Source organism: Calidris pugnax, unplaced genomic scaffold, assembly GCF_001431845.1.
Source record: "Calidris pugnax isolate Ruff unplaced genomic scaffold, ASM143184v1 scaffold27, whole genome shotgun sequence".
NCBI classification, from domain to species: Eukaryota; Metazoa; Chordata; class Aves; order Charadriiformes; family Scolopacidae; genus Calidris; species Calidris pugnax.
In genome coordinates this window covers 19,454,663-19,472,881 of record NW_015090893.1, presented here as the reverse complement: position 1 = coordinate 19,472,881, position 18,219 = coordinate 19,454,663, and the positions used below count along the sequence as shown (strand labels likewise).

At 52.3% G+C, this 18,219-nt stretch overlaps 2 protein-coding genes across 2 annotated transcripts in view; one reads left to right on the top strand and one right to left on the bottom strand.

The window, feature by feature from the left end:
* Positions 1–2,416, bottom strand: part of SH3RF2 (SH3 domain containing ring finger 2) — a 38,813-nt gene extending 36,397 nt beyond the window's left edge. Inside the window, exon 1 of the mRNA XM_014948258.1 lies at positions 953–2,416. Coding sequence (XP_014803744.1) covers positions 953–1,324 — 372 coding nt within the window. The 5' untranslated portion in view covers positions 1,325–2,416. The remainder of the gene's footprint in view (positions 1–952) is intronic.
* A 10,288-nt stretch (positions 2,417–12,704) lies between these two features.
* On the top strand, positions 12,705–16,693 carry GRXCR2 (glutaredoxin, cysteine rich 2). The gene is made up of 3 exons (XM_014947862.1): positions 12,705–13,049; positions 14,893–15,108; positions 16,514–16,693. Exons 1-3 carry the CDS (start codon positions 12,705–12,707, stop codon positions 16,691–16,693), a joined length of 741 nt encoding a protein of 246 aa, XP_014803348.1.
* Positions 16,694–18,219: the final 1,526 nt, after the last annotated feature.

The following is an 18,219-nucleotide window of genomic DNA, read 5'->3' as shown; positions in this document are numbered from 1 at the left end:
AACCGGGCCCTGCTCCCCCAGGGGGTCCCCTCCAGCCCCACAGCGATCCCCCCGCAGGTGCCCCCAGCACAGAGAGAGGACCTGTCCCGTGCCTGCCTGCCGTTCAGAGCTCGGCAGTTCTGAAATAAAGCTCTGAGATTTACCAGCCATTTGAATATTGGATACCAGGCTTTTGGATATTACCAAGAGGCTTGTAGAGACATCGTGCAGAAGAATAGCTCAGGTGCGAGAGATGGAAACCCGGGAATATGATGCAGGAAAGGTGAGGCCACAAGTCAGTCTCTCCCCCAAAATCAGTCTGAGCCAAGTTCCTTTAACAGGTCTAATACCGTGTCCTTTCTATTTAAGAAAAGCTTTTGTACTGTTAACAAAATTGACAGAAACAACTTAGAATTTTAAAATGAGCCTAGTAAATAATCCCTAGGTAAAGTTAATAGGTCGAGCTTAATATTTTTCATTAGTGAACCTCAAAGAATTTTGCCAGGGACGTAGGCATCATTAGATGCTTTCCTTTCTTTCCAATGGCTGGGGAAACTGAGGTGCAGTGACGGGAAATACCTTTCTCCACCTCTAACAGTTACAGCTTTGCAATTACTGACTTAATTGCTATCAGTGAAAACGAGTATATTGCCCAAAAGTCGAAGTGCCTGAAATGTGCCCCAAAAGCCAGGAAGCACCTGAAAACTGAGGAAAACAGCTGCTGTGGAGTTTTTCTAAGGAGAAGGGCAAGCTGGTTCTGTCTCAGCCCGAGAGTCAATGCAATCGCTGTTGTGCTGAACTCAAAATAGTCAAATATCACAAGGAAACAGCAGCCAGATTTGCAAACAAAACGATCTCTCATACTTCAAACATTTCTGCAACACTGCTAACAGGAAAGTTTCATAGCTCTCGGCACATGAGCAGACAGCTCTCTGTGCTCACGGACAGAGTAAAGGACGAGGACGCTCCTTACCCCTTCCATGTGGATCCTGGGACTGGTGGCCAGCCGGTGCTGGTGCAGCTGCAGCGCCCTGGGGACCCTCCGCAGGGAGGCGGGGGAGGACAGGACCCCCGACCTCTGGATGGAGCCAAACCTGGTGATGTTTTGTCCACACCTGACTCCATCCAGGAGGCGAATGAGGAGCAGGTTGGAGGGCAGCTGCTCGATGCTGCAGAGCACGAGGGTCCTGCACTCGGGGCACCTCAGCTCCTTCTGGGACTTCAGGATCCTCTGCAGGCAGGGCTTGCAGAAGGTGTGCTGGCACGGCAGTACCTTCGCAGTGGCATCGAGCTTTTCAAAGCACACAGGGCACTCCAACAGGTCAAGGAGAGCTAAATCATCCATCTTCAGAGGAGGGCTCCGTCAGGAGCAGAGCTGGGGCCATCCACACGCCACATCCACCGGAGTGGGCTGAGCCACCTTCCTGCGCCAGCGAGAGCGGCACGGCGATGCCGGGCTCAGCCAGCCATCCTGCACGGAGGGAGAGGGAGGAGGCAAAAAGAGCAGAACTCGGCTGCTGGAGTATGTAATACATCCCACCTACATTGCAAAGCAGTGCCTCACCAGCCAATTTGCAAATGTATACTTTGCGCTCGCATCCAAGTTTGCAGTGAGTCACGGTGAGTCAGTTGGCGCCCGGGGACGGCGCTGGGGCTGACGCCAGAGGCAGGAGCCCCGGGTCCCCGCCGGGTCCCGCAGCTGGGCCGGGCAGCGCTGGCCGCAGCAGGGCCGGCGGGCGCAGCCTCCCTCACGCTGCACAGTTGGCTTTAGTGCTCCCCGCCTGCGGATCGTAACTGACAGGGCAGGAAAAAATGCACCAGCTCAGGAGATGAGAGTCCCCGATAAACATCAGACTGGACCTGTTTACGCTGGGCTCGGGCTGAGGGCAGCCGCTCGGGACACACGTCCCTCCTGTGCACACCTACACACCACCTCCCTTCCCAGGTGGGTCCCAGTGAAGCTCCCTCTGCCCGTTTTGACAGCAGTTCTATAAAAAGTCCTCCAAACACAAACACTCCGGAGGTACCTGGCAGAGCGGCGAGGCGCTCCGCAGTGCCATCCTCGCCCGGTTTGGCTGCCTCAGCTCTCTGAAGCAACCCGAGAAGATTATTCCTCCCACAGCCTGAAGTCACTCAACCTGTTCAGCTCCCCCGGTGCCGCACGCCGCCTGCGACTCCAGCGCACACCACCCCGGGATTCAAGCCCGGACTTGCGGCCCCGCAGCACAGACGGGAGGCCCCGCGCCCGCCGCGTGCCGGGGGCACCCATGGCAGCCCTCGGTGGCTGCTGGGACGGGCAGCCTGTGCCAGACCCGACCCGGCCTCGGCTCTCTGTGCCCGGTGCTCGATACAGGGAGCGACTGCTCCAGCCGCTCACTCCTCCGGATGCTCGCCCCAACAGGGACCGCTCTGTCCCAAAAACCAAACAGCGCGTGTTTGGGCTGGGGCTGACTCCTCGTGCGACTTCCAGCACCATCCCCACGGCTCCAGCAAGCTCCAGTTCCCACTCCCGGGCCACTGGGGGATGGCTTCGTGCTGGGCTGAGACACCATAACCGGGTACGGAGCGTGTCCAGCTCCCGGCAGCGCTCCCCGCGGGAAGTGTGCCCGTGGGCTGCAGTGAGACCCCAGCCCAACTCCAGCCAGGGTCTGACGCAGGCACCTTCTCACCCCAGAGAGCACCGACCCCGGCAGGGGAAGCCAAGGCACATTTCACAGTATCTGCAATTTGCATTCACTTTATCAGCTGAATTCCTATCTGAGGTCTGCCCTGCTTGCACGTACCCGTGCATTGCCCAAGGAGAGAGCAGTGTGTGCAGCAAACAGCCAAGAGCGTTTCCCTCACAGCCCCTGCCATAGCTCAGTCCTGTGGCTCCATCCCACACGTACAGGTGTTAGAGGAGCAGACTGCGAATCCGCAGGAACGGTTTCTGCTCCATCCTCTAACAGATTCTGCCCCAGACTGCACTCACTGCCCTGCTCTACCTCAGCAGGACTCCTTCAGAAGTACAGACTGGAAATGGTGGGGTTTTTTCCAACACCCCCCTGCCCCAACTTTGTCAAATAAAAGTTTTTTCTTTTTATTTTTTTTTTGTTTTTTTAATTTCTTTCCTAAAATGGTGGCCATTTGGCTAAATTAAACTGTTGACAAACATCTTCAGGATAATGCAAGAAACCAGTGACCTCACTCCGTTTCATCTCAGGTTTCCTTTTACTTTGGTATTTCTTTGTAGTCTGTTGTACGCTGGTTGGTGCTGGGCTGAGTGTGCACTTTCTGATGAATGATATTGCAAATAACATCTCCTCATCTACCCATGTTTTTAAATGCAATGTGTGACATAAACTACATTGAAAACAAAGGGCTTGAAGGTTGTTTTTCTTTTTTACATATTCTTCCCTATTTGTGCCCTGTGAGTAACACTCATGTATTTTCATCTGGTTAGAAAGGAAACAGCATTATGGAACAGCTCGCAGTGGGCAGGTGGTGGAAATGAAGCTGGCGCGACTTCCAGCACCATCCCCACGGCTCCAGCAAGCTCCAGTTCCCACTCCCGGGCCACTGGGGGATGGCTTCGTGCTGGGCTGAGACACCATAACCGGGTACGGAGCGTGTCCAGCTCCCGGCAGCGCTCCCCGCGGGAAGTGTGCCCGTGGGCTGCAGTGAGACCCCAGCCCAACTCCAGCCAGGGTCTGACGCAGGCACCTTCTCACCCCAGAGAGCACCGACCCCGGCAGGGGAAGCCAAGGCACATTTCACAGTATCTGCAATTTGCATTCACTTTATCAGCTGAATTCCTATCTGAGGTCTGCCCTGCTTGCACGTACCCGTGCATTGCCCAAGGAGAGAGCAGTGTGTGCAGCAAACAGCCAAGAGCGTTTCCCTCACAGCCCCTGCCATAGCTCAGTCCTGTGGCTCCATCCCACACGTACAGGTGTTAGAGGAGCAGACTGCGAATCCGCAGGAACGGTTTCTGCTCCATCCTCTAACAGATTCTGCCCCAGACTGCACTCACTGCCCTGCTCTACCTCAGCAGGACTCCTTCAGAAGTACAGACTGGAAATGGTGGGGTTTTTTCCAACACCCCCCTGCCCCAACTTTGTCAAATAAAAGTTTTTTCTTTTTATTTTTTTTTTGTTTTTTTAATTTCTTTCCTAAAATGGTGGCCATTTGGCTAAATTAAACTGTTGACAAACATCTTCAGGATAATGCAAGAAACCAGTGACCTCACTCCGTTTCATCTCAGGTTTCCTTTTACTTTGGTATTTCTTTGTAGTCTGTTGTACGCTGGTTGGTGCTGGGCTGAGTGTGCACTTTCTGATGAATGATATTGCAAATAACATCTCCTCATCTACCCATGTTTTTAAATGCAATGTGTGACATAAACTACATTGAAAACAAAGGGCTTGAAGGTTGTTTTTCTTTTTTACATATTCTTCCCTATTTGTGCCCTGTGAGTAACACTCATGTATTTTCATCTGGTTAGAAAGGAAACAGCATTATGGAACAGCTCGCAGTGGGCAGGTGGTGGAAATGAAGCTGGCCAGCTGGTTCTGTGCACGCCAGGGAATCCTAATTTCCAGCTCAATCTGGGATGGGAGTACTCACTTTTTCCTAAACTTTCAGGGCCGGTCTGCTCTCCCTGCACTGTCCAACTGAGACCGGGGGACTGAACCCCAGCAGGTGCTGCCCCAGCACCCGGCCACCCCGGAGGCACCTCGGGAGGACCCTGGCCATGGGACCCAGCGGTGCTGGGCACTCCTGGGGGGTCCAGGGGTTCTGGAGAGTTCCAAGGCAGCAGTTACTCCCTGGGCTCCCCGAGGGGCTGGGTCTTCCCCTCTTCAGTGACGAGTGGCTGTGGAAGCACACCGTGCTGTGCCATGCTGTGCCATCTCCTGGGAATGCCAGTTTGTCAAAGCTCTGGGCAACCTTTTCCCTGAGGCTGGGAGTGGCTCCCTCTGCCCACCCGGGGCTCGCAGGGATGGGGGCTTTTTCCAACCAGGAGTTTCTAAATTCCTGGCACAGCGAGGCTCTGATCTCGCTTGCAGTCCCCGGGTTCTGCTGCAATATAGAAGCCGATGATGCTGACACTTAGCATTTATATAACACTTTAAATCTTCAAAGCACTTTCCAAATGCTAATTCATCTGTGGAACGCCCCTCGGGCTAAGCATCACCCTCATTTTACATGGAGAAAACCAGGAGAGGAGGCCACACAGCATATCAATGTCCAATTTGGGATGGGGATGTGAGGCTTTCCTGGTTCTCCACACTCAGACCCTCCCACTGAACTTTATTATCTGCCACCGCCTCTCCCTTGCAGCGCGTCTCCTCATCGGGGTTAAAAAAGAAAGGCAGAGCTAGAAAGGTGCTAGTGCTTCCCTTTCATTTGAAAAGTCTCTGTTTGATGCCGGTGCTGTAATTAACTCCAGGCGGGATGCAGCGGGGAGCCCGGCCGGAGGAGGCTGCTCCGCGGGCAGCGCTGGGCACGGCCGGCGTCGCTGCTGCTGCCCCGGCCCCGCTGGGCACAGGGGCCCAATCCACCTCTCCTGGGCAGGGACACCTCGTGCCCAAGGGATGAAACCACTGAAGCAGGTATTGCGAGAGTCTTTTAATCAGAGCGCTTTATCACGAAGCTGGAGATTGGGAAACAGCATTGAGCACAGAAGGAGCCGTTCTGCTTGGATGTGCCCGCTCTCTCCTCGGGCTGCGCACACGGGGCTCCCCAGGGAGCCGCGTCCCTCGGCTGCCCCCACCTCCAAAGGCAACTCGAATGGATCCCAAACCAAACAGCAAATAGATTTTGTCCCCATGGTCCTGCAGGAGTCATGCTGTTTTTTCCTGATGGGGCAGGTGTCGGTGTGTACCTGTGTGTCTGTGGCTCGGGGCAGCCTGTGCCTGGAGCGGGCAGGGGGCTCAGCAGCGCTTCCAGGGGGGGCTTGGCACCTCGCAGGGGATGCCACACGCCTCCTCTGCCGGGGAAGAGGGACCTTTCAGGCTGTTTTTAGCTGTTTTAGGGCAGGGAGAGGGGGTGCCTCGTACAAGCTGCTACGAATAATAGATCTGAAGCCAACAGCTTGTCCTCCTGCCCACCCACAGACACAGCACCCCGTGTCAGTGCCAAAGAGGGGCAAACGGCAGGTCCTGCCTGTGCCCCCAGACCCCGAGGGCTGGGACAGGGAGGGGGGTGTGTATGTGTGTCCCCAGCTCGGGGTTGCTCTGCTGCTCAGATCCCCTGCGGCCAGTGTGGCATCAGACAGCACAGCACCTGCCAGTGCAGCATCGGCCAGCGCGGCATCGGCCAGCACAGACTTGGCCAGTGTGGCATTGGCCAGTGTGGCATTGGCCACGCACGGCCGCAGCGGTGGATTTTACACACGTGATCTAATGCTAATCTAGAGGAGCTGCACATTTATTAAATATGTTGCATTTGCTTGAAGACCTCGTCAGGGCAGTGTGAATGTGCAGGGATGAGCAGAGCACAGGGGCCCACAGCCAGCAGAGCAAAAGCCTCCCTAAAACCTTCCATCTCTCAAGCCCACCCCTGGACCCCTCTGCCATGTCCTGGGCGGGCAGCCCTGCTCCCACCACCCCACTGCCCACCCTCGGGGGGCACACGGCAGAGGTGAACCTACCAGCAGCTGGATACTATGGCTTTCCTTCACTTTTTTCCCTTTCACAAGGCATGCATCAGCTGGTGGGTAAAGGCCAAACACTGAGACTGTAAGAGGAGTGGTTTGGAGAGCTATTTATTAATTGTAGGGACAGCTGAATGCTGTATTTTGCCCACAACAGCCTTGTGCAGCCTTGCTGTTGGGTAACACGAGGGCTTCAGCCGATTCTGAAGGAGCTGGAGCAGAACGGTGCCTATCCAGAAATAGAGAAGTATTTTTAAATGTAATTTATTCACTGATTTTCCTTAAGACAGATTGTTATGTGTTTGTTGATGTGTCATTAGAAGTAGCTGGTGGTGGAGCTGGGCTGAGCAGCAGCGAGCGGACGGGCATCATCCTCCCTGCACCCGGGGAGGTCACCTGGGCCACCTCTTCCTCATCCTCTTTCTCTTCCTCCTTCTCCTTCTTTTTCTCCTGGTCCCTGCACAGGGCTGCAGCTGCAGCCCAAGAGGGGAATAGATGTGATTAAGGCTGACTCCAGGCTCATGAGATTTTTGGCCAGACCCAGAACAGGCTTTGGCAGCCCCAGTGTGGACCTTAAGCTGCCTGTGAGACAGACTCTCCATCAGACTCTGCCCCGGGTGCCCTGGCACCAAAGCCGGGCCGGGCTGCAGGGGTGGCTGCTGCCAGCCCCCGCTCCACGCTCCTGCCACGGCTCTGTCTCTCCCTGCTGTCAGGCACCTTCCTCCCTTTTTCCCTGCAGCGCAGTGAAGAACCACAGAACACCAAGCACTAAATCCTGCTCCGCTGGCGTTTCCCCAATAAGGGCTGAATCTGCAGGGATGCAATTTCGATTTTTTAAGACAAGAAGAAATGAGGGTTTACAAGAAGCAATAGACCTGAGCACCACCTGACAGGCCTCTGAAAGCTGTCTGAGCACTTCTCAGCTGCTCTTCACACAGGTCTGGCCATAGGAAATGTCAGGCTTCAGTTACCTAATTAAGCACAGATGCAAATAACAACGTTGTGAGGAGACATCACCCTTTAGTGCTCCCAGGTGCTTCCAGCCGAGAGCCAGCGCCACAGCCCAGAGCAGGGCAAAGCCAGCCAGGTCATAAATCCTCCCGCTCAGAGAGCTCCAGCTCTAGGTGAGGAGGGGACAGTCGTGGTGTAGGAGGGGGAGTGTGGAGGGGTAAGTGTTTAACAGACTGCCCAAATGTACCTCTGCTTCATGGAATCAAGGAATGATTGGTTCAGGTGTTTGCTGCTGCTTTGTGGGATGCTGCTGTGATTTGGTGGCCAGCAGTTGGGGTTTGTTTCTTGGCCAGCTCCTGCCAGCAGGGTGATGCTCCTCCTGGGAGGAGGTCTGGAGAGCCCGGGGCTGCTTGAGAGCCCAGGGGGGAAGAGGATGGTGGGGAGACACGGTGGGGCTGGAGTCATGGTGGCAGAGTTTCTCCATGGTGGCAGACCCTGTTTTCCATGTCTGCAGGCACCTGGGAGCTGTGTCTCAGCCAGGGTAGAGACCAGTGTCCCTTACGTGGTCCCATCTGATGCAGTGGTGTTTATCCCAGACCTGTCCCTTGCCCTTCCCCAGCCATGGTGTGCTCCTGGAGGCCCTCACTGGGCAGTGCCACCTCCCTGCCCCGGCTGCTGGGGCTGCTCTGGTCTCTGCCCAGCACACACGGGCTCTCCTGAACATCACTCTTGGGCTGCTGCCGCTCTCGGGAGGAGCCAGGAGAGGTTTGTCTCTGCAGGTGAAACCCAACCCCTGGGAATTTCCCTCTTTGAAGTGCTTTTTCCTGGTTTTTGTTTCTTTGTGACTTGAAGATTTTTATGCTTACTTAGGACTCTTGCCTGCCCCTGTAAGAGTCTCCAGGGCTGAGGTGGGTGTGCAGGAAGCTGCCTTTCATCAGGGAGGCTCCCCGAGCTCCTGGAGGTGTTGGGTGTCCTCGGCTCCCACTGAGCTCAGCCCCCAGGAATGCACAGCGGGCCCTGCCTTCCAGAGCTTGGATCCTGGAGAAGCGGAGTCCTAGGAACTCGGTGTGTATGTGTAGCTCTGTCTGTGCACCCTCATAACTTGTGAATCCAGTTCACCCAAGAGTAAAAGCATCCAGATATTTAAATAGCCCGTGACTTTGAAAACAGGAGGCAAACGAAGGAAACCCCATCAGCCCCTGCAGGAAAGGAGACAATGCGATGTGACTTCAGACCTATTCCCACTCTCATTAGATGCTCACAACTTCCCACAGGAGAGAGATGTTAAATGTGCTCCAAACAAAAGAGGATGTTTGCATCTTAACAGACATCAGAGAATCCAACCATGAGCTAAGCCCACAGGAGATCGGGGTTTCTTTACCTGCTAAATGCACAGATCTACTAGCTGTTACCATGCTATCAAGGGCTTCATTTCTGCTGTGACCCAGTCCCTGAGCCTGTACTGGGTGCATTGACAATGGATTCCAGGCCTCTTTGTAATCCTTTTTGGATGCAGATGAGCGATGTGCTCCTTAGCAGGCCCATGGACACCTTTGGGGTCACAGAGCAGCCCAGAGGAAGGTGGGAGCGCTGGGGCTGCACCCACCAACCCTCCACAGGAGCTGGGGGCTCCCTGGGCTGCAGGAGCTGGCAAAGTGCTCTGCCCTGGGGGAGGCCCCTGCTTTGGCTCCTTTGACTTCCAGCAGGATCTGTGTTTATCCCTGTATTTCCCAGCAGGAATGAAGCTGCCTGCCCAGTGCTCGAGGATTTTCAGGCCAGTCTCTGGCAGAGGATGAAGATGTCTGCGGATTTCAGCGGCACTCGGTGCGGGTCAGGCTGCGTGCCATCACCCAACGGGGATGAAGGTTAGTGCCTCCCACCCTGAGCACTTGTGTCCAAGGCTGAGCAAATCTTGCAGTGTTTTCCATGATTTTCAAGTTGAGTTGTTAGGGGAATTGATTTTGGTGCTGCTTGCACTGGTGCCACCCATTTCAGCTCGTGTGTGTTGCTTCTTGTGCCTATTTTCTGCTAATGATATTAAACAGATTCCCTGCTATGAATATCTGCAGAAACAGAGAATTCTGAGCAGACTGCTTGGAGCAGGAGGCTGGATGAGGTACTTCTTCAGGTCACTCCCACCCTGGATTATGTGCTGACCCTAAATCAAATAACCAACATTACACAGCTAGCACTGAGCACCACGCGACTGGTGTGCTCAGCCAGATCTGACTCTAACTTATATTTAGAAAATTCTTCAGACTTTTAAAATTGTTCCTTTAAAAAATGATGTGATGTTTAATGTCAGATAAAAGATTACAAATGATCTTCTTGACTTGCTGATCCGAACCTTTCTGCTGTTGCTCCCACACTGAAGTAAGTTTAATTCTTGTGCCCTCTACCTGAGCGTCTACCGTGCTCCTGTGCTTCCTTCATTGCTGACCTGCCCTCTCACCCGTGGCCTCTGGCCCTTCTTTGTGGCCCCTAATGCTGGTGCAGGCCCCTTTTCTGTGTGTTCTGCAGCAGTGGCCCACCGTGGGTCGCGGTGTGTGCTCAGTGTAACGCGGCAGTGGGCAGGACAGAGGTGTGAGGGCATCACTGCAGCTGGAACCGTGATGGGAAGAGCCTCACTGAGCATCGCTGCTGGCCCTGGGCGTTCATGGGGAGGGCTCTGGTGCTTGCTCTAAGGGAGCAAAACAACAAAACATTTTTCAGCAAAACTTGCAGGCGGAAACATGTCTTCAAAGCGTTACAGTCTGGTTCTCTCTCTGCCCTACTTTGTGCATACCCTGCTTTGTTGCAGTAGATCTGAACCAGCGTGTCCGGCTCCTCAGGGCAAGGGCTGCCTCTCTTTGTTCTGCGGAGCCTCCAGCACAGTCCGACCATCACTGCAGGCTCCCCAGCATGGGGAGGGGGTGAAGAGGCCTGTGCTCAAGAGACAGATGTCATTAAAATACAGTAGAAAAGAGTCTGAAGTAAAACGTATTGCAGTGATGGATCTAGATGGTGAAATTCACTGATTTCAGTGGTGTTTGCACAATGCTGGTTGCTGTGTTTTCAGTGCTGGCTGGGGGGAAGTGGTCCAGGCTGACATGGAGCAGCGGGGATGCTGCAGGGGCTGGGGGCTGGAGCAGTGAAACAGCCCGTCCATCCCTTGCCCAGCTCACTGTGGGCTGCTACCCCTGCCCGCTCACAAAATACCTCCTGGAAACTCCCTGTTTGTGGGAAAAGGTTGGCCTGAGTAATTCAGAACAGCCAAGAAATGCAGGAAGGCCATTCAGAAATCTTTTCTTTGCAAGATGTACCTGCACAGGGACATAAGAAGTGTGTACACATGCGAGGGAGGAGTCCCTCTGCCCAGGGAGCTGCGGCTGCAGGACCCTGTGCCTCTGCAGGAGCCCGAGTTCCACCCTCAGCCACGGGCTGTTGGCAGAAACAGCAAATGCAGCGTTGTGCTGCGGAGGATGGGATCGTTCCAGGGTGGAAATTAGAGGGCTGGGGTGGATTTGTTGTGCGGTGACAGCACCTGCAAGTAACTGTACGGACGGCAGTCGCTGTGCTGGTCTTGCACACGCAGATGGTGGTGGTGGAGACGGAACCCTCTTCTCTCACTGCTGCTTTGAACTTGGCTTCCTGGGCGATTGTTCCCTTAATCAAAAGAAAATGAACTCCAATTAAGGTATCTCATGAAGTATCATTTGTGTCAAATTAAGCCTGCTGGTGTAGCGTTGGAGAAGCAGCGATACCGCGGCCTGATTCACACAGGACTCACATGAGAAAGGGGTGGATCAAGCTTCTCGAGCAAAGGCAGTGAGAGCAGAGTTGGATTCATGCAAATCAGTTCTCGTATAATGCGAGATGCTGCTGTTGGAGATAGGACGGGAGACTGACATGAGCATTGTAATAGTGTTTGGGAAATGAGAAGGGTGTATCTGTGGCTGGATGCTTCCCCGGCGTGTTCGTTCATGTTCTCGTGGCAGAACAGGCATCTTTTATATGACGAGGCTTCCAGCAGCCCGAGGAACCTGCAGGAGCAATATCTGTCACGACAGAGACCACTGGCAGCACAGGAGGCTGTTGGGGTGGTTGGAAGGTCTGTGCTGTGTGTTGCTTGCATACAGCTGTCTAAACTGTTGGCCTAGTGTTTCATCAACAAACTCTTATAAACGTAATAAATCAATCTGGCCCCATCAAGGGCAGGTTGGAGGGGGCTTGGAGCAACCTGGTCTGGTGGGAGGTGTCCGGGCCCAAGGACAGGGCGTGGAACTGGATGGGCTTTGAGGTCCCCTCCCACCCAAACAATTCTAGGATTCTCTCTTTTCCAGGCAATCTGGGTCCCTGTTCCCTCCTGCTCTGCACCTCTGCAAGCGCCTGCTTTGCCCGTTGGAAAGGAAATGCCAGATGGGAAGAGCTGTTTCTGTGCTCCCTCAGCACACGAGGGACTGCAGACGAGCAGAGATCGAGCGCTGGTGGGTCTCGGGAGGTGACTGGCTTTTAAAAATGAAAAGCAAAGCCAGAGTGGTCAAAAGGCCCTGAAAGGCAGCAAGAATTACAAATAGGGATTGAAAGCTAAAGAGAGAGAAAATCTTAATTAGATCTCCACCAACCTGTAGAGGAACACATTTGGATTAAAATGAAATGGAGCTTTGTGCTCTCAGGGTTTCAGAGCAAGAATGGAAAGAGGAATTATTCACATTTGCTATTTGTGAAACTGGATTGCTTTTTCTGTGAACTTGTCTTTTTAACTTCTCACCTTGTCAGAAAATTGTGAAAAGCTGCTGGGATGGTGTATTTGGGGTAGTTCTTATCACGGCACACAGCAGAACCATTTCCATGGTTTCAGAACACGGGCAGAGTTTCCTATTTAATCCTGTCCTCCCCGAGTTAACTCCTTTCCTCTGGTGGTGAGCCAGCCCGACCACCGTTCACCAACCGGCCTTATATTTCACCACCATCGATATTTTCTCTTTGTGAATATCTATCAATATTTAATAGAGTGGTGTCACTTTTGCCGTAAGATGAGAGGAACTACTAGAAACCTTGAATTATACATTGTGTGGCCGGGGGAAGCTGGGGAGGGTTTTCTTTTGGTCCCAGAGCTCTTGGAGTTGATCTCCAGGACCTGCAGCTTGAAATCCTAATAATGGATGAGCACCAGAAGAAACTCAATCAGCGGCATGAGGGAAGGCCCCGCAAAGTGAGGTTCAAAATATCGTCATCTTACAGTGGTCGAGTGTTAAAACAAGTCTACGAGGATGGGCAGGAGCTGGAGCCCCCAGCCAAAGAGCACTCCCGGCGCTTCCTCCGCCACAGCTTCGAGCCGGGGAGCCCTTTCTGCGGGGCCGGGGAGATGCCCCAGAACAGGTTGTACCCACCAGCCAAGCTGACTGCCCAGCGCATCAGCATATTCAAAGAGGACAAGAAATATGGTCTCACCAGCAACTCTCCCCTCCTCGGGGACTGCCAGCCCAGCGACAGCCACTGCAGGGTAAGTCACAGTCAGCCTAGAACCAGCTCAGCCCGAGCCCTTCTTGGACTAATCTGGTAACAGACAAAGCTCACTTTTGTCAGTCCTGGGTTTAAAAAGGGTGATTGTAAATTTCCAGCCTTTATCCCCTAAATTCTGTGTCCTGCTCGCTCTGCCAATGGCTGGAGCCATGTGTTTTGTGGCAGCACAGGCACTAAGTGACTCCAGCTTCTCCCTGCGCTCATCTGCATCTGTCCTCTCTCCAGAATGAGATACAACATTTCCATATATATCAATATCTATATGTAGTAATCCTATAGCATCTAAAGCAGTCAAATATAAGGTGGATATTATCTTAATTAGTTATGTTTAAGACATTAAAGTTGCATGACTCCAGCTGGCAGAAAGGTTGGTGCCACTGAGCAGGGAGCCTCCAGCGAGGTGTCCGCGTCCTCTGGCAACTCAGAATCCCCCTTTGGCTACTTTTAAAATCCCAGCTTAGTTCCACTGGGTATTTTGTTAACGTATAATTATTGCCATTGATACAGAAGTGTCTCTTTAGTCCTAATAAAAAGCCAGTACGTGTGTAATGTATGTTAAATTGATTAATACACAGGGATTATCTTCATTTTCTTACCCTGTTGAATTATTTATATATCTTTCTGCTATTTGCCCAGAGATGGTTATTTTATCAAATCTAGATGTGCCAACTAAACAGTTTATGTGCCAACTAAAGAATTCATATACCAGCCCTGGCGTATGGGCACTGTTGATAACACAGCCCCGGCACACTGATACACACACTCTAAATGTAAATTAATATAGTAAAAGTATTAACTCTTGGTGCTAATCAAACTTGCATGTAAGAAACCGAGCTGCTGATACCTGACCTATATTTAGTTGGAGCACTGGACATCCAGTTTAACCCAAAATATCAAACCCCACGGAATGTCTCCTGCCTGAAGACAGCACTAATATGATCTTATCCATCCCATTAATTTGTCCTGCATTCCTGGGCAAGGCTCAGCTCCAGCCCCTGCCTTCCCTGACCATAAACACCCTGAGAAACCGCGTCAGCCCGGGCCAGCTCTGTTTGGTGTCAGCATGTGTTTGCTGTTGGGAGGCACCGTGTCTGTAATGCACCCCGGACTTTGGAAGCCTTCAGGGAAAAAGGGGCAAGGGTTTGTGCTCACCTCCTCCCCACTTCTCCCCCAGAGGAGCAGGAGACCACCAGCCACCCCTCCTCAGCTGCTGCCCCTCTGGCAGGGTGCTTTCTTGGGAGAACATCTCCTTTCGTGTCACTCCTGACACAGATACTCCAACAGAGTGAAATATGAAGAGCGTGTAAAGCAATAGGCCATGGTAACTGCCACCTGATCCCACGGCAAGGGGAAAGGAGCAGGAAAGCAAAACGCTGCTGCTGGAGAAATGCCTGACCAGACCACGTCTAGCTTTGAAATAATTTGAAAAGAATTCAGGCATGCCCAGAGATGGTTATTTAGACTGGCTCCTGGCTGTTAGAAACCTGATTTAGCATTAGAAAATGAGGGGTTTTTAATCATCTGACCTTTTTGCCAGTGTTGATAAATTACTAAAGAAAAGCTTTCTTCTAAATCTGAAAAAAATCCCACCAAAGCTGGTGGAATAGGTCACCACCATGGGAAGTTTCTACTTCTGGCCAAAAACATGAAAACCCCACCCTCCCCTCAACTGTTCAGCCTTCAAAGAACTGTAGGTCAGTCCCTGGGGCAGAGGCTGCTTTTCCATATGCACCAACCCCACTGCTCTCAGAAATGTGCCCGGGATCGCCAGTGTTTGTGGAGTGTATTTGTGCAGGTGAGACACTGATGAGATCCTTCTACAGGCTTCTCCAATTCTCGATTTTGGCAAGATCATCATCTACACTAACAATCTGAAAATCATCCGTGCGCCCATGGACCAGAAAGAGCTGATGAGAAGAGTCATCCAGACTGAGGGGATAAACGACTGGGCCTTCTTATACCGGGAAAGGAAAGAAAGGTTCGGTGGTGGACATAAAAAAGACATGGAAAAAAAGGTTGCCTGCAACCAGTATGTGCAGGTAAGAGATAATGGAAAGTGGCTTTTTTTTTCAGCCTAAGGCTTTTGGGTCTTACAGCCCTGGTCAGAGCACTGAGTGTTCTCACCCAAGCCCCAGTGTCTGCATCTGGCAGCTGACTAAATTTGGATTAAAAGCATCACTTTGTTCCTCTTTCCCCTCGGGAGGTAACCCATCAATGCTGCACTGCAGTCTGAGCTCTGGGGACAGCTCTTCTCTCTTCAGGTGCCCGTGTGTCCCACTGGGCTCTGCCCCTGGAGATGGCTGAGGTTTCTGCAGTTTGGCTCAGCTCCCTCCTTCGTCACCATCTCCCTGTGGGACGAGAGGAGGCCAGAGATTCTCCAGCCTGTGCAGCCAAAACACAGCTGCTCTGCGGTTGAGACTGCCCCAGGCTAAAATTTTAATATCAGCCGAAATAAGATTGTGCCCTCCACTCGTTTTCTCACGGGTTAGTCTTTGTTGGTCAGAATCCCAATTAGCCTGACCATAATCTGATCCCACAGAGCGTACTGTTGTTGTGGAGGGCAGAGACCAAGCGTTACAGCTTTGCAGGTCTGAGACCGACCTGTGCTGAGGGCAGGTTTCCTGGGTCCCTCTGCACCCCCAGCCTGGCCCATGGCTCACTTGGACACAGACCCCATGAAAATGGGAAACGGCCCTCAAAAACTAAGCAGGAATTTTGGCCTTGGTCAGTTTTGAAATAAACTCAATTTTCAGGAAGAGCTCCAACTCACTGTATCTCAATCACGACCTCCTTCTGTGGTGCCACGTAAAGCAGAGCCGCTGCCCAGGAAGGATGCAGGACTCTGAGCCTGACATCAAGAGGAGGGACCTATGCCCTGTCACATCCTTCCCAATGCAGATATTTAACCATTTCTGGTGTCTGGGGAAGCACTTAATTTTCAGCTGGGATTTGTGGGAGTCTGTCTGGTGCCCTGGGAGGGAGCTGCAGGCACGAGGGACAGCTTGAAGGGAGCTGTGCTTGTCGGTGATGGGGGACCTGGGGGGAGAGGGTGAGGAGAGATGCTTGGAGAAACAAAGCATGGCTCAAAACTGAGGGTGCAGGGCTGGGAAGATGGATGTGTTGAGAAATGACAAGCAGACAGGATGGGTGGAGCTGTGCAGACCCTCGCAGGAGGAGGAGAAAGATGAATTTGGAAGTCTTGTGTTACAATAGCCCAGTCACATTAACGTCTCATTTTCTGAAGCATCCACAAATTGTCCACAAACACATGGGAGCCTTTTTCTCAAAGATCTGGCTGTAGAGATAGGAGTATTATTGGCAGAGTGATGTGTCAGGAGCAACAATTACCTAAAAGACCAGAAGAGAGAATTTCCCTCTCTTAACCACGGTCCCGGTTGGGTGTCTGACACCCGGTAACAGGTTGTTCCCTGATCTCTCTTTCAGGAGGGAGATGCTGAACGTGGCTGTTCCCAGTGCAAAGGCTCAGGCTCCGCTCCTTGCTCGCTGTGCCACGGAAGCAAGTTTTCCATGCTGGCAAACAGATTCCGAGAGTCCTACCGGGCTCTCCGGTGCCCGGCTTGCAACGAGAGCGGCCTCCAGCCCTGCCGGATCTGCGCTGCCTGAGCCACGCAGCCTGCCAGCGCACACCAGTACGGGGCTCAAAACTTGGGATTATTTCACCTTGACGCAGCCTGGCTACAGTGACAAGCTTTTAAAAGATGGGACGGCACACTGTACATCTTGCACTGTAAATGTGAATATCGCATCCCTCCTGCCTGTGACACCCACCAGCCTGGCTCTGGAACCAGCCCTGACTCCCCTGGTGCTGGGGGAAATTATCAGCACTCGGGAGCTAAGCACCTCTAAGCACCTGTGTAAATGTCTCCAGCATCAGGAATTCGACCTGAACTCACCATCACTGTCCCTGCGTTCGGTGTTTGGGTCCTGACCCACCAGTTGCTCCAGTCACACCATTAAAGGTGGCAGCAGGAGGTGCCATTTGGGCACGTGGGTGACGCCGTGGGGTGTGGGGTCTGTCTGTCTGTCTGTCCGACAGCAGCAGAGCGGGGCCTCCCCGAGGCTCTCGCTTGCTGAGCGGTGTAAGGTGGCACTGACTGTCCTACCAACGCTGTGCTTGCCCCACGGTGTCACACGCCTTTCCTGAGGACCCTGCCGGTTCCTCCATCTGCCTTAGCGGTCACAGCGATGCCTTTGGGGTCTGATTTACGGGAAGAAATTGAAAAGTATTCCCAAACCTGGAGCTATAAAAATTGTACAATAATTTATTATTATAAATAGAAGTTATTAAGCTTTTAGCCTACTTAGGAGGAAGTGCTGAACTAAAATTCCCCTGTAGGATGCTCAGCACTTTTCGGGCTCAGGCTGGTGCTGAGCAGGACTTCTGTTGCTTAATATTAATCCCATGTTGTAATCTGCAGGAGGTAAACTCTAATTAGTTGAGGTGAGGCAATGATGCGGGATACTTTGCAGGCTGCCGCTGGTGGGACAGGGCACGGGGGCTTCAAGGGGCTGAGGCAAGCAGGGGAAATGGCATTTTTTTCCCCAAAAGCATTAGCTTATTACATTTTATATTCATGAACAATGTTAATGCAGCCTGAACTTGCATATTACTTCTGAGACCCTGACGAGTTAAGAGACTGCTCCCATGTGCTTCGTGCTGAGGTTGCAAGCCCAGGCAGGGCAATTTATGGCCAAGTTTCTGTTTTACTATGGCAGGTTATCAGATTTCTCTGCAACATTTAAATGATTAGAAATAATGCTGTTTTAGCTCCTAGACTGAAATTATCATATCAGCATCTGCAGAATGAAAAAATTTCATCCTTGGGGTTCTCCCTGACGCAGAGGAGACCTCACCAATCCAAAGTTGTTGGTCAGGCAGATCTCTTCCCGCAAATTGGACCTGTTGGATCTCATTGTTTGTTGGGTTTGTTTAAAAGTTTGCCAGCTTCAGACAAGAAAAAGAGCAACCAGGCGAAATTGTTGCCTGATAGTTTAATGTTTACAATAAAACGAGATGCAAATATGCATTTATAAAATCAGTATTTATTGTTCTTTGGTAATTACGGTGTTTCTCAACCACTATTTCTCCTCCCGGCTGTGTCAGCTATTCCCATTCATCCCGACAGGTC